General features: G+C 42.4%; 2 protein-coding genes across 2 annotated transcripts in view; both read right to left on the bottom strand.

Annotated features, from left to right (window-relative positions):
• Positions 1-841, bottom strand: part of LOC143883043 (uncharacterized) — a 15,982-nt gene extending 15,141 nt beyond the window's left edge. The window contains exon 1 of the mRNA XM_077386409.1: positions 518-841. Coding sequence (XP_077242524.1) covers positions 518-841 — 324 coding nt within the window. The remainder of the gene's footprint in view (positions 1-517) is intronic.
• A 265-nt stretch (positions 842-1,106) lies between these two features.
• LOC143883042 (uncharacterized) lies at positions 1,107-4,039 on the bottom strand. Its single transcript, XM_077386408.1, has 6 exons — positions 3,862-4,039; positions 3,329-3,408; positions 3,152-3,220; positions 2,070-2,572; positions 1,481-1,841; positions 1,107-1,124 (listed from the first exon to the last, which is right to left on the bottom strand). The coding sequence occupies exons 1-6, from the start codon at positions 4,037-4,039 to the stop codon at positions 1,107-1,109; spliced, it is 1,209 nt and encodes a 402-aa protein (XP_077242523.1).
• Between the last annotated feature and the right edge of the window lie 10,216 nt (positions 4,040-14,255).

The following is a 14,255-nucleotide window of genomic DNA, read 5'->3' as shown; positions in this document are numbered from 1 at the left end:
TCCATTCGTCACCAGGCACGGACCTTCTGTATCTCTGGTTATCCATTGCAAACAGAGCATTTGTTTTGGTTCCATGGCGCATCCATGGATGGCGACTCTGAGTTATTTCTAGATATATCTTGGTTTCGAGCCCTGGCTCCGGATCATGATGTATCTCTTTCCTTTTATATCGCCACTCATGCTATGCTGTGAGGGTGGCAACAGTTTCGAGAGTTCCTTGGTAGAGCTCTCCACCACTTTGTGGAGATCTTAGAGGATTGCAGGAGGGATCTCGCGTCCCTCGGCACCGTCCTCGGATCGGGGTCCACACCTGGTTTAAGTTTGATAAAGAGGTTTTGCTTTTGGCTCAAAGGAGTTTATCAAAAAGGGTTTTCATTTTTTGAAATATGGGCTATTGGCTTAAAAAGCTCAAGTCGTCCAAAGATGGCCTTCCAGTGTTTTAGGCGTAATATTTCTTTAACTGATCCAGGTTTGTAGGTTCTGTTAATTTTTCTCCATTTTCATTGAGGAGTCTTACGGCTTTTCCCGGCAGGACCTCATCGACAATATAAGGACCAGACCAATTTGGACGAAACTTCCCTCTCGGATCAAATATCGGTGCCCTATAGGACTTCAAGACAAGATCCCCTGGTTTCAAATCTCGGACACGAACCTTCTTATTGAACGCCTTTTCAATCCGCCTTTGATACCCCTGGATATGATACAGGGCTCGTAGCCTCTTCTCATCTATCATCTGCAGTTCCTGATGCCTGGCCTTCGCCCATTCAGATTCCGGCAAGCTTGCCTCTATCATCACTCTTAGAGATGGGATTCTCAGTTCAACAGGCAAAACTGCTTCCATTCCATACACTAAAGAATACGGAGTGACACCTGTAGAAGATCTGATCGACGTCCTGTAAGCCCACAAAGCATAAGGAAGCTTGTTTGACCAGTCTTTGTAAGTTTCTGTCATCTTGCCGATGATTACCTTGATGTTCTTGTTTGCTGCTTCGACGGCTCCATTCGTCTGTGGCCTATAAGGAGACGACTTGTGATGCTTTATTTTAAACTCTTCACACAAGTGCGCTACTTCCTTCTTGAAGTGAGAACCATTATCCGAGATTAACTCATGAGGTACTCCATATCTGCAAATAATGTTTGTAGGGATAAACTTCGCAACAGATGTAGAAGTCAAAGAAGTATAGGAAGCAGCTTCAATCCACTTCGTAAAGTAGTCGATGGCAACCAAAATATACTCATGTCCGCTGGAGGACTTCGGAAATACTTTCCCAATGATATTTATTCCCCACACTGAAAACGGCCACGGCGAAATGAGAGAATGCAACTCTGAGGGAGGTACATGAATAAGATTTGCGTAAACTTGACATTTATGGCACTTCTTTACAAAGGCAAAACAATCTGCTTCCATTGTAGGCCAATAGAATCCAAGTCTAAGGATCTTTCTAGATAACATCTTTCCGTTCATATGAGGTCCACAAACGCCTTCATGAGTCTGCTCGATAAGCTCAACTGCTTTGTCTTCATCAACACACAAAAGCTGGATTCCATCAAAGGATCTGCGATATAACTGATCACCACAAATAACAAAATTGGCAGCTAATTTCTGAAGGGTTCTTCGCTCTTTTCCAGAAGCCTCAGGTGGATGCCCTTCACCAGATATGAGATTCCTGATATCTGTATACCAGAGCTTTCCATCTGGACACCTGGCTGCTATTTCGATAACGTTCACATGCGCTGGCTCCCATTGCAATCGCACTGTAAGCGGCTGGACCTCCATTGTTGCTGAAATGTCTAACATAGAAGCCAGTGTAGCCAAAGCATCAGCAAAATGATTCTTTGTTCTGTACAAGTGAGTAAATGTAATACTCCTGAACTTCTGGACCAAAGATTCGAGATATGCATTATACGGGATCAATTTATCTTCCCGAGTCTTTCATTTTCCATTAGTCTGGCAAATGATCAAAATAGAATCTCCAAACACATCAATGTCTTGAATCTGCAAAGCTAAGGCTGCCTCCAGTCCGGCAATACAAGCTTCATACTCCGCCATGTTGTTGGTGCACTCAAACTGCAACTTGATAGATATAGGAATATACTCCTTCTGAGGGGATATGAGTACTGCTCCTATTCCCTGACCCTGGTTATTGACTGCACCATCAAAATACATTGTCCATCTGGTATTTGGAGTATCTTCTTCAACATCCATAATCTCTACATCGGGAAATTCAGCCTTCAGGAATGCATTCTCTTCCACAGGGGAATCAGCTAACTGTTCTGCAATGATCCGCCCTTTAACAGACTTCTGAGTGACATAAGTAATGTCGAACTCAGATAACAATAACAGCCACCTTGCAGTTCTTCCGGTAAGAGCAGGCTTCTCAAACAAATATTTCAACGGATCCATCCGAGAAAGCAGAAGTACCTTGCTTGATAACAAATAATGCCTGAGCCTATGAGTTGCCCAAACTAATGCTAGACAGGTCTTCTCCAAGATTGTATACTTCACTTCGTATTCTAGCATCTTCTTGCTGATGTAGTATACTGGCCTCTCCTTCTTAGACCCTGAATCTTGCTGAGCAAGCATACAACCCATCGCTGTATCCGTGATGGATAAATACAACAACAATGGCTGACCCAGGATGACAGGGGATAAAACAGGAGGTAAGGACAAACACTGCTTAATCTTTTCAAAAGCCACCTGGCATTCTTCGGTCCATTTCTTCGATGAATTCTTCTTCAGAAGCTTGAAAATAGGCTCACAGGTCATAGTCAGATGAGCTATAAACCGTCTCAGATACTGAACTTTCCCGAGAAAACCTCGGATCTGCTTTTCGGTCCTCGGCGGTTCCATCTCCTGAATCGCTTTGATTTTCTGAGGATCTACTTCGATTCCCCTTTCGCTCACCATGAATCCAAGTAGCTTTCCTGAAGTAACCCCGAATACACACTTGCTGGGGTTCAGACGAAGCTGATACTGTCTGATTCTTTCAAAGAATTTTCTCAAAGCGACAGTATGTTCTGGTCGAGTCTTTCCCTTGACGATCATATCATCTACATAGACTTCGACTTCTTTGTGGATCATATCATGAAGAAGAGTAGTCGCAGCTCTCTGATAAGTAGCACCTGCATTCTTCAACCCAAAAGGCATTACTCTGTAACAGTAAGTTCCCCACTGAGTAGTAAACGCTGTCTTGATCATATCTTCCGGCGCCATCTTAATCTGATTGTATCCCGAAAACCCATCCATAAAAGATAACAGAGCATGACCAGCTGTATTGTCCACCAGAAGATCAATGTTAGGAAGCGGGAAATCGTCCTTCGGACTCGCCTGGTTGAGGTCCCTAAAGTCCACACACATCCTGACCTTTCCGTCATTTTTGGGCACCGGCACTATATTCGCTAGCCATTCTGGATATTCAACAACTTGAATGAATTTTACTTCTAATAGCTTTTTTACTTCGTCATGAACTTTTAACTCCCATTCTATTTTAAGTTTTCGAAGTTTTTGCTTCTTTGGCTTCGCGCCAGGGATTAGAGGCAATCGATGCTGGACAATGTCTTCGCTCAATCCCGACATGTCATCATAAGACCAAGCAAAAACCTCCTTGAACTCCTTAAGTAAAGTGATTAATTCCTCACGCTCTTCGGGAGATAAAGTTTTGCCAATTTGTATTTCCCGAATTAAGGTTTCGTCACCAATATTTACGGTTTCAATTTCCTCTTCAAGCTGTCTTGCTCGGCGACTCTCCTCTTGTTGAATCATATGTTTGATTTCAAGGGGAGTTTCGTCGGCATCCTCATCAGAGGGGGAATCTTGATTATCATTATTAATATTATCAATTTTAAGAGCAGATTCAGTACTTGAAATGGAAACAGGAGAAACAGAAACAGGAATGTATGTAAAAGGGTCTTTCATTTCATTCATAGAATTGGTTACATCAAGAATGGAATAGCCCACAGCAGGCATTGTATTGGACTCTAACGATGTATTCACAGACTCAACAGACAACTCAACATTGAACTCAACCAACTCTGGCATATGTGCAGTTGAAGAAATAAACTCATTATCTAAAGTACTCTTGGACTCGACCTTATTAGAAAGAGACTTGTCACCGACTCCCTCCGGAACCGGATCCAACTTCTACGGTACCTGCATCAAAAGAATCGTTAGAATAAACAAACTCAATATCAGACTGGGAAGTAGACGTATACTTAGAGACTACTGACTCTTTTGAGGAAACGGGACTATACTGAAAGATTACTCGAGGTAAAACCTAGGAGGTCCAGTTGGTCAAGGGTCCCTCGGCTGGGGTGATTAACTCTGCGGGGTTCAGAATGAATGCATCTCTGCCTATCAATGCCACCTCTGATGCTTCGGTCTCACTGCCAACCAGTGCTGCCACTGGATATTCAATCCGAAACATGCCATTCAGACAGCCCGGCTCTAAAACATCGGCCCAATCAGTTTCTGGTGCTTCCTCAGTAATCCGCGCACTCATTGGCGCTTCTGATAACTCTAGGTCAAAGAAAATTTCGAAGCATGGAAACCTCTGCCCTGTCACATCATCGGTCCACGGTTCAGCAAACTCGCAAAATGGAAAATCCGCCCCCTCTTTTCTGAAAATGCCATTTCTGATCAGACTGATTGGTCCCATAGGCAATTCTAATCCCCGGCGGCGATACTCGGCCCATTTCAGCATGTATCTTTTCATTTCTTTGACCTCCTGCTCGGTCGGCTCATATCCTAGGCCAAAGAGACCATTGAAAGTTCTGAACATAGGCCACTCAGTAGGGCCTTGATGATATTTGCCCAGCCCTGCGCCTGGGATATAACCCTGTTTACGGATCATCCTGACTACATTCGAGTTGGTGCTAGTCAAGAAGAAAACTTCTTCGCCCATGGCTTCTTTCATGGATATGACCGACACCTCCAGTGAAAAACCTGTCAAACTGACATCGGCTTCCTTCCCAGCTACAAGCTCTTGTGAAATCTGCCCAATCTCTAAGTCTGGGTCACCCTTTAAAGTCACTACCCTGTTGTTATGAACAAACTTCAACTTTTGATGAAGGGTAGAAGGGATAACTTCGACCTTATGCAGCCAAGGTCGACCCAATAACAGCAAGAAAGAAGCTTTAATGTCCAATACTTGAAATTCGATGTCAAAGCCTTCTCCCCCAATCTGGATTTCAGTGGCTAGGGTTCCGATGACATCTCGTCGGGTGCCATCGTATGCTAATATACCCTGCTCTGAGGGAATAAAATCTCCAGGCCCAAAGCCCAAAGTCGCAGCGGTACTCAGTGGACAAATATTCAGAGCGGACCCATTGTCGACTAGTACTTCGGGTACCCTTTTCTTGTTGCAGATTACAGTAATTTTGAGTGAACGGGCGTGGTCGCTCCCTTTAGGAGGTAAATCATCGTCTGTGAAAGATATTACCTTGGAAGTCTTAGTCACAGCGACTAGGTTTACTAATTCATCGGGAGTGATCTCAGTTGGCACCTGAGCAGCATTCAACTCTTTGAGTACAACCTTCCTGTGCTTAGACGAAGACATAAGTAGGCCCCAAATGGAAACGTTTGCTTGGGTCTTCTTCAGCTGCTTCAACAAATTATCTTCTTCCTCATTTGCACTCGGCCTATTCTGCCCCTGATTCTCGGCTGCTCTCACTGCTTCTGCAGGATTTTCTGCTCTCAATTCTGCGGGCTTAAACACTCGGCCACCCCGGGTAACATGACGAAGCTCGTCACACTGATCTTCCAATAAAAGTAAATCATCTGCATCCATTCTTAGAACATACGGAGCTTCATTCATCTCTTCTTCCTCGAACTCATCCATCCTTAGAACATAAGGAGTTTCCTTTTCTGCCTCAACATCCTCACATCGAAGGACATATGGAGAGGATGACTCAGCCAAATTGGTACTGCCCCTCCAGAGGGCATAAGACCTTTCTCTTTCCATCTCTTCGATCTCTTCAGGATCAAACCTTAGAATATAAGGCTCATCAGGAGTGATTGACAAATGAGAATGGATGGATCAAGAACTGGCTCCTCGACAAAAATAGCATTCGTCGCGGGAGGAGGAATTGTACGATGATTAGGAAGGGGATTCTGAGTTACATTGGGCTTTTCCACCTCAAGCTTTCCCTTCTCTAACATAGTCTGGAGCGCATGCTTTAAGGCCAAACATCTTTCAGTGAGGTGACCCGAATTTCTGTGGTATTCACAATATTGGTCTAATCTCCAATATGTGGGCAACGGGTTGGGTACTGGCCTAATATCAGGTAGTCTGATTTTATTATCCCTTATCAACTTTTTCAGAATCAGAGGTAAAGGGTATGGGAGTGGATCAAAGCGCCTCTGAGGTTTCTGCTCTGCTGGTGCTGGCGCTGGTCTCGCCACCTCTGTTACAGTCCTGGCCGCTGGGCGAACATAGTTTACGTGGTCAACTTCTTTTTGTACGACCACGGGTCTCTTTCCTTCCCTGACGTCTGATGGAAGTCTGGCCCTCAGACCCTTAGCTATTGCATCCTCAGTCCTCGTCCCAGTCTTAATCAGATGGTCAAAATCGGTGTAATGCTGAGGGGACATAAAATAGAAATACTGAGGCGACAAACCCTTGATCACCAGCTTGATTTGATCTTCTTCTGATAGCCTCTCGCTTAGCTGGGCAGACTTTCGACGCCAACGACGGATGAAAAAAGTAAAGGTCTCCGGCGGACCTTGCCTTAACTGCTTGAGGTCCCTCTTGGTAACCTCTATTCCTTCCTCCATTGAAAACTGCTCTACAAATTTGTTGGAGATGCTTTGCAAGGTTTTCACCTCTTCGGGCTTTCGACGCAGAAACCACTTCTTCGCCACCCCAGTAAGAGACGTTGGAAAGACCCTGCCCATTTGCTCAGGAGATAGCCCACACTGCTGCGACATCTCAATAAACCACCTCATATGATTCCGGGGACATCCAGTCCCATCATATTTGTCATAATCGGGGGTTTTGAATTTAGGGGGCAAGGTGACTCCCGGAGACATTATCAGCTCAGATATATCGAACTGCTTTGGGCCTTGATGCTTCAAGCTTTCCATTTCTTTTGTCAGCTTCTCCAATTGATCAGCTACCTGCTTTTCCTTATTATACCGAGCCACATCTGGAATGCAATATTCTTCAGCGTACTGCCCTTCTTCTAGGTCGACGTCTACTGGTGAAATGAAAGGATGGTTCAAATTTGCAGGGCTCGGATTTGCCGGTATAACGGGAGGGGGTTGAACCGCAGGTGCTCTAGAAGTAGAGACCTTTTCATTAAACTGGCTTTCATTTGGGCCATCTCTTCTTTCATAAAGGCCATATCCCGGGTAAGATTCACCATCATCTCTTGAATTTTAGTTAGCGCATCATTGGGTTCAGCCATTTGGACGGATCTAGGGATTCAGATGATTCAGATAAAGAGGATGCAGATTGTTCAGGTAAGGTTAGCGGTTCAAATTGACGAATGAGTCTAGACGTGGTTGACTGTCTAGACCATGCAGGTTGACTGACACCTGAGTGAGCGATGTTTGCTCGATTTTAGAATCCTGAATTGAAAATTAACATACTAAATTAAAACGATAACCATTGAGATAGAGTATTCTGTACCAAATAAGATAAGAGAAAATCACAAATGCTATTCCATTGATCAATAGTCAAACTGTAGTTACAATCAAAACATCAATCTTTGTTAATAATTGGATGAAAGTAACTATTTACAATGAAATTTGAAGAAATTAAAAAGACAATTTTATGAAAAGGAATCTTCAAAGCTCTTCGATCCGAGCTCTCTTGCCCACGAGCTTTCCTGGTAATTCCCCACATCGGACCATAGATATTAAGGCAAATCTCCACTATAAGACCTTGTTTCTCCAAGCAGCCATAATGGTATTGATGATATCAGGAGATAGCTTTTCGCAAGGAGGAGGTGCTACAGTTCCGGGAGGACATGGGCGTCCCGTGATCTGATGAAGCAAACGGGTTGGTGCATAAAATGTTGACTTTTCCAAACCCATAAGATACACAAAGGGATATGGGTGGGTGCTAGTGATAACGTGCAAGCATGAATGACTCACCAAATGGAATTGATCCTTCTCCACGTGTTGCAACCAATTATGCCACTCATCAATGGATTGGGGTTTATTGGCCATTGGTTGCCACGAAAGGTGATCCTTGAGGGTGTACTGAAGGGAGCTCTGCGGCCGAAAGATGGTGATTTTTTCACAAAGCCACAAATAAAGCAGTTTGACACACCCAAAGAAATTATCATGAACCTCCTGACGAGCAATAAGGTCCAGTCCGGAGAAAGTTTCTGCTAGTATGGTGGGAACAGGATTCCTTCCTTCATTGATTTGATCCACCACAGCTAACAAGGCCAAAGGAGCATTATAAGAATCTCCACGAACGACATAACGCGCGAAGACACCGAAAATCAAGGCGCTGCGCTGACAACTCTGAAAACGGGAGTCGACAGGGTCGATATTTTAGAAAAAAGTTTGATGAGGTCCTGAACTCGCACACCTGTGTCTGTAAAGTATGACAGAGCATCAACCATGGTATTTTTGAACAACTTGCAGAAAATGGAATGAGGGTCATCTGGACTCAGAGGTTGGACCCAGAGTCCTTCCGATGGGAGCTCCAATAAGACGCACCAGTCTTCAAAGATAGGACAAAATTCAAATGAACCGAATCTAAAGACATGAAGAGTAGGATCCCAAAGATTGGCAGCTGCTTGGAGAAACTTCCAGTCTATGCCGAGTATGCTCAAATGATTGAATGTACTAATAAACTTCTCGGCCATGCTCCGCTTTGAATGCTCACGCGGAAGAGTTTTGATAGTCTCCTTTATCCAACTCTTCAACACGTTGTTCGCCATGATCAAACCTAACACTCATACAATGATAAAATCAGAGAGAATGGAGATATCCATAAACAAATGATAAGGATAAACTTGGTGATCAATTATAAGGGGAGGATACAATCGGCGACACCAAATTTTTCATCAGCGACCAAAGATGATCGGCGAATCAGGAAATAAATCACAGCCACAAAATGACAGAAGTAGGTCATAGACCGGATTTAAATCCAGCGATGAATACCAATAACTATACGATCGAGGAGATCAAAGTGATAGACCGTGGCCATAGGGACAGTGACAAGCTACCGGCTAGATCTCAAGACGAGATAAGTATACAGACAAGCATATATCCTAATCAATAATAGATGCAAAAATTGAATCTATGACACAACAAAAGAATAAATATACAATCAACGAGTAGCAAATAAATTGTGGCCACGAGAACGACATGTATAGGCCACGCACTTAGTGAAACTGAAAGGGTGCAAATATAGCTGACCAAACCTGAAGTTTTTACCAAAAATGGGTTCTAAGCCAATTGACGCTATGACTGGGAATCAAAACAAGGTAAACTGACTCTAAAGAATAGCAGTCATGCTTAAAAATATTTTGCAAAAAATTCAGCAGCATAACGTCTAGACAAGAGAGTCAAGATAAGGTAAACTCATGGCTTTCCTAACTCTACGAAATAGCGGTCATGCTCGAAAATGGTCTGGATAAAATCCGACAGCATAACGACGCTAAACAAGAAAGTCAAGGTAAGGTAAACTCATGGTTTCTCCTAACTCTAAGAAGTAGCAGTTATGCTCAAAAGTGGTCTGGACAATATCCGGCAGCATAACGGCTACACCAAGGATTCTCACAGCTCAACCAAAGGGTATGCGAATAATGGGGGTAAGATAAGCTTGAAATATGGTCATTAGATAATGGCGATCAACTGAAGGGCTGACCCAGGGTGAGAACCTACGACAACAGGTCAAATCCAATGGACAACAGATCAAAGGACAGATCATGGCCACAATAACGACAAGCAAAAACCACTGACTAAATCTAGATCTGAACAGAGAATGGATATAACCAATTGAAATGATTAAGGAACTCTAACTAAGAGAACCCTAATATACATAATCAGTATATATATAGGTATATACACATATACATATATCCTAACCAGGGGCACCAGCCCTAATCTATCTAACGGAGTCGAGAAAGTCTCGACTTGCGACAGACCAGTGAGTGTACTAGGACCGTGCTGTAGCCACGCAAGGTGAGCTACTCTAGTCTACAGATAGGACAAGGCTCCTGACTCTAGGCTCCACATGTGTGAGCAACACATGTTCGACCCTATATGAATGCAATATACTTATATAAACACGGGTACTTCCTAGTTGGGTTTCACTAAGTCAGTACGTATATACATAATATATAAAACAAAGTAGGGCTCTAGACTCAATCTATTGGGTACTATGCGTATGAAACATACCTAATATGTATAACAAAAGTACACCTAGTGTTATACATAGTATGCTTCATTCCTCATCGGCTGCTGTAAACACAAGTACACCTAGTGTTTACGGCTGCAGCACCGGCGCATAGCTTGGAAATAGATTCAACAGTACCATCAGGATGTAATAACATCCCAGTCAGGCACGCATTGAATCTATCCCGTGGAGCCAATAATGAAAAACAATGAAAGAAATAAAAAATATGACAATGCATGATGTGCAGTGTGTGAATCCTTTGTTTTAATTACGCACCTATCTGGTGCCCCTGGATTCTAAGCGAAAAGGTTCCCATTTAAAATGATTTTAACCCAAATTCCTCCAAAGTTAGTGAAAATGGCATTTTTAAAGAGTTAGGCAATGTTTCAAGAACTCCCCAGCAGAGTCGCCAGCCTGTGGACCCCGATCCGAGGACGGTGAGAGAACGAGTCCCTACACTCTCTGGATCATCCACAACGTGGTGCAGAGCTCTACCAAGGAACTCTCGAAACTGTTGCCACCCTCACAGCATAGCATGAGTGGCGATATAAAAGGAAAGAGATACATCCTGATCCGGAGCCAGGGCTCGAAACCAAGATATATCTAGAAATAACTCAGAGTCGCCATCCATGGATGCGCCATGGAACCAAAACAAATGCTCTGTTTGCAATGGATAACCAGAGATACAGAAGGTCCGTGCCTGGTGACGAATGGAGAAGGTCCGAAGAGCGCCCCCAATTCGCCCGAGTGCGAACACTTGGTCTCTTATGCCATTTATTATTAACCTCGAAGAGTTTTGGGCAAATATCATGTGAAATGGGGACAATCCTCAGGAGTCGTCTATCTAAGCATGCATTTCCTGAGAATAGAAATAATAAGCTCAGAAAAAATAAATGGAAGAGGTGCCACCTAAATATTGCTAGGTTATGAGTGACATACCTAACTGGTGTCTAAGTTCTAGTGGACATACACATGCAAGCTACAACTAAAGGTATATGATCAATACAAGAAAGTAAGAGAACATATCAAAACATACAATAACAACACCACAAATCCTAAAACTCTAAACGATTTAGCCCGAGTCCTCGGATGGTCTGGTATTCATCCAAAGAAGCCTACGTATCCCCGCCTCCACGAGAATCAAGGCAACGTAGTTCTTCGCGCCTATTCTAAGCTAGGATGCCTAAGACACCTAGACCTCTATCTTAGACTCGATCTAAAAGACCGGACTAGTTATTAAAAGCCTCTTGTACGATTATTTAAATTCCAGTGAATTGTAGATTTTAGGACACCCTATATGCCCTAACTAAATGCAGGTTTAGCCCTAAGCTAATGCAGGTGATTCCTACAACCTATGTGTAACTAGGCTGTGTGCCCTAAGGAAAACAATAGGATTGCTAACGCATCTTAGACCTAGTCATCAGTCGGCGATGTGAATCGCCAACTGACCGGACGGAGGCGCAACAAACCCCTAACTCTAACACAAACACAAACAAACCACACAACACATCAAAGACAAACTCCTAACTCTAGAGGAAGATCTTGTTGAAAACAAAGTTTTGAAGAAAAAAGGTTAAATGATTTATTTACAAAGTTTGGCTGGACTTGGGGTGAAGATCCCAAGCTGCACTACATACCTTGTGGAAGAGGATCAAGCCAACGTAGTTCGAAACGAACTCTCAAACTACACTTCTAAAAGAAACACTAACACTTCAGGTTTTTTTAAGGTTTTTTATATTTTCAAATGTTTTTTATATTAAAGTTTTTCAAATGTTTTTGAGTTTTAAATTTCTAATGTTTTTGGATTTTAAAGCTTTTCCAATGCTCTAAACCTTTAAATGTTTTCAATCTTAAAGGGAACACGCAAGAACAACCACAAACTAGGGCAAAGCCCTAAATCCAAAAGGGGAAACCCTGAACAAGCAACTAACGCCTCAAAGAGACGATCCACAACAAGTAACTGGTGCCCCAAGAAAAATGAAAACGATCTAAGATCCCTAGCACTGAAGGCTCTAATAAGACTGAGTTAGTCTCAAACGAGGATGAATGACAACAACTCTAAAGGCGGACTCGCTCTAAAAGAGGAGGCCACTCTAACATGAGGCTAGGTAAGCCTCCTAAAGGGGGAACTCTCTAGAGACAAGGTTTGTCTCTGAGACACAAATGATGTAAACATCTGATGAGACTGGGCAAGTCTCCTATATACAAAGGAGGGGTATGCTACTTGGACTGAGCAAGTCCCCTAAGGATGGGCTTGGGCTAGCGCCTTCATCACCCCGGAATTATGAAGAAAAAAATGATCATGCTCGTTCGAACCATGCTAAGAAAACATTAGAATAGGATCGAAGAATAAAGGCCTGACACCAACAACCCTTTATATGACATTAGCGCACAATAACCCGCTTAACATTATCCGCCCTAGAATAAATAGAAGCCGGATAAAACAGTGTTGTGGTTGTACCGACCCTACTCCTTCAATGAAAGGGCCCACTCAAGATTAAAGGTCATAAAGCAAAGACTCATTATCTGCATTTTCTTGATATTGACAATCAAGCTGAAAGAAATAATAGAAGTACCATTATGAACAGATCATCACTTTAAACTGCTTACATGGTGTAACACACATGGGATAGATTAAAGCTAGCAAGTCAAATATGCATAGCTTTCAATTGATCATCTAAAGGATTAAACAATCATCCTTCGAGCAGCCCTAATTCCAGCTAAATGCTTCACAACATGTATGAATCCAAGGATGTCAAGGAACTATTTTAATGCTTACCCTGTTCTAGACCAAAAGATACTTAGAAGCTCCTTACTTAGCAAACAAGCATAATTGGACACAGATTTCAAGTTCCCCACATTACTCTACAGTACTATAGCACTTTTCTTTGAACAAAAATGCTTCCCCGAAAGAAGTTACGCAAGCATGCCCTCTAATATTCCACTCAAAAAAAAAACATTGAACTATATATATGAGAGGCAAATTGAAAAGGAAAAGGTTGGCCTACATTGAAACCCAACATGTCTGCCAATATAGAAAATCAGGCTTTGGTAATGGAGATCATGCTTTAGAATAATACACATGTGATCCACACACAGGGTGTTAACATCGATTAGAAGGCAAACACGTCTATGATTAAGAATCAAGAGAGATGAGGCCAATGTTCTTCCTCTTAAGTATCTCAAAAGAAACAATATGAGGTACTAAAGCAAAATATGTATTACTTTAAAAGCAAATCATATTAAAGGATTCAAGAACTGTGGCTCAGGCATTTGTATTTTACAATATATTTAGCATGCCTCACAGTAGATTGCTGAGCAAGGAATATTTTGGAGATGATAGAAGCATTGCATGGGTTCCAAATATTTTTTAAATCAGAGAAAGTAACTTGAACAGGCGTCACATAACAACAATCATGTTCCATGAAACGCCTAAACGACTACCTCCTTCAAAAGAAGAATTTACCAAGTTATGCATTTTCAGATGAATAAATCCCATTCAGCAGAATGAAACTCATTTCCCGATCTAAACTTTCATTCAGATGCCCAAACAAGAAGATCAGAATGCGGACCAAAGGCTAGTGAATCACGTTAAACAATACCCTGTAATTCAAACCATCAGCCAGATGCTCGCCATATGCAATTGACAAGGGAAATGCGATCAGATTTATAGAGATGAGCAAAATAACAAACTTGAAAGACCTCGGATTTTGAGCCTCTCCGTCTATTCACCACATATCATTTTCCAATCAAAAGATGAGGACAAGCAGTTTACTTATCAAAGAAACAAATCAACAAATGTGCAGAAACATCCATCTCATGATGACCATAGATGCTTCAGATGCATAGAAATATATACATATATACCCCAAATGATTCATATACTTATTATACCCA

Source organism: Tasmannia lanceolata, unplaced genomic scaffold, assembly GCF_043159265.1.
Source record: "Tasmannia lanceolata isolate RefF3 unplaced genomic scaffold, GAP_Taslan_0.1 ptg000008l, whole genome shotgun sequence".
In the NCBI taxonomy this organism is placed as follows: Eukaryota; Viridiplantae; Streptophyta; class Magnoliopsida; order Canellales; family Winteraceae; genus Tasmannia; species Tasmannia lanceolata.
Note: the sequence above shows the minus strand (reverse complement) of the source record. Positions and strands in the feature narration are given on the sequence as shown.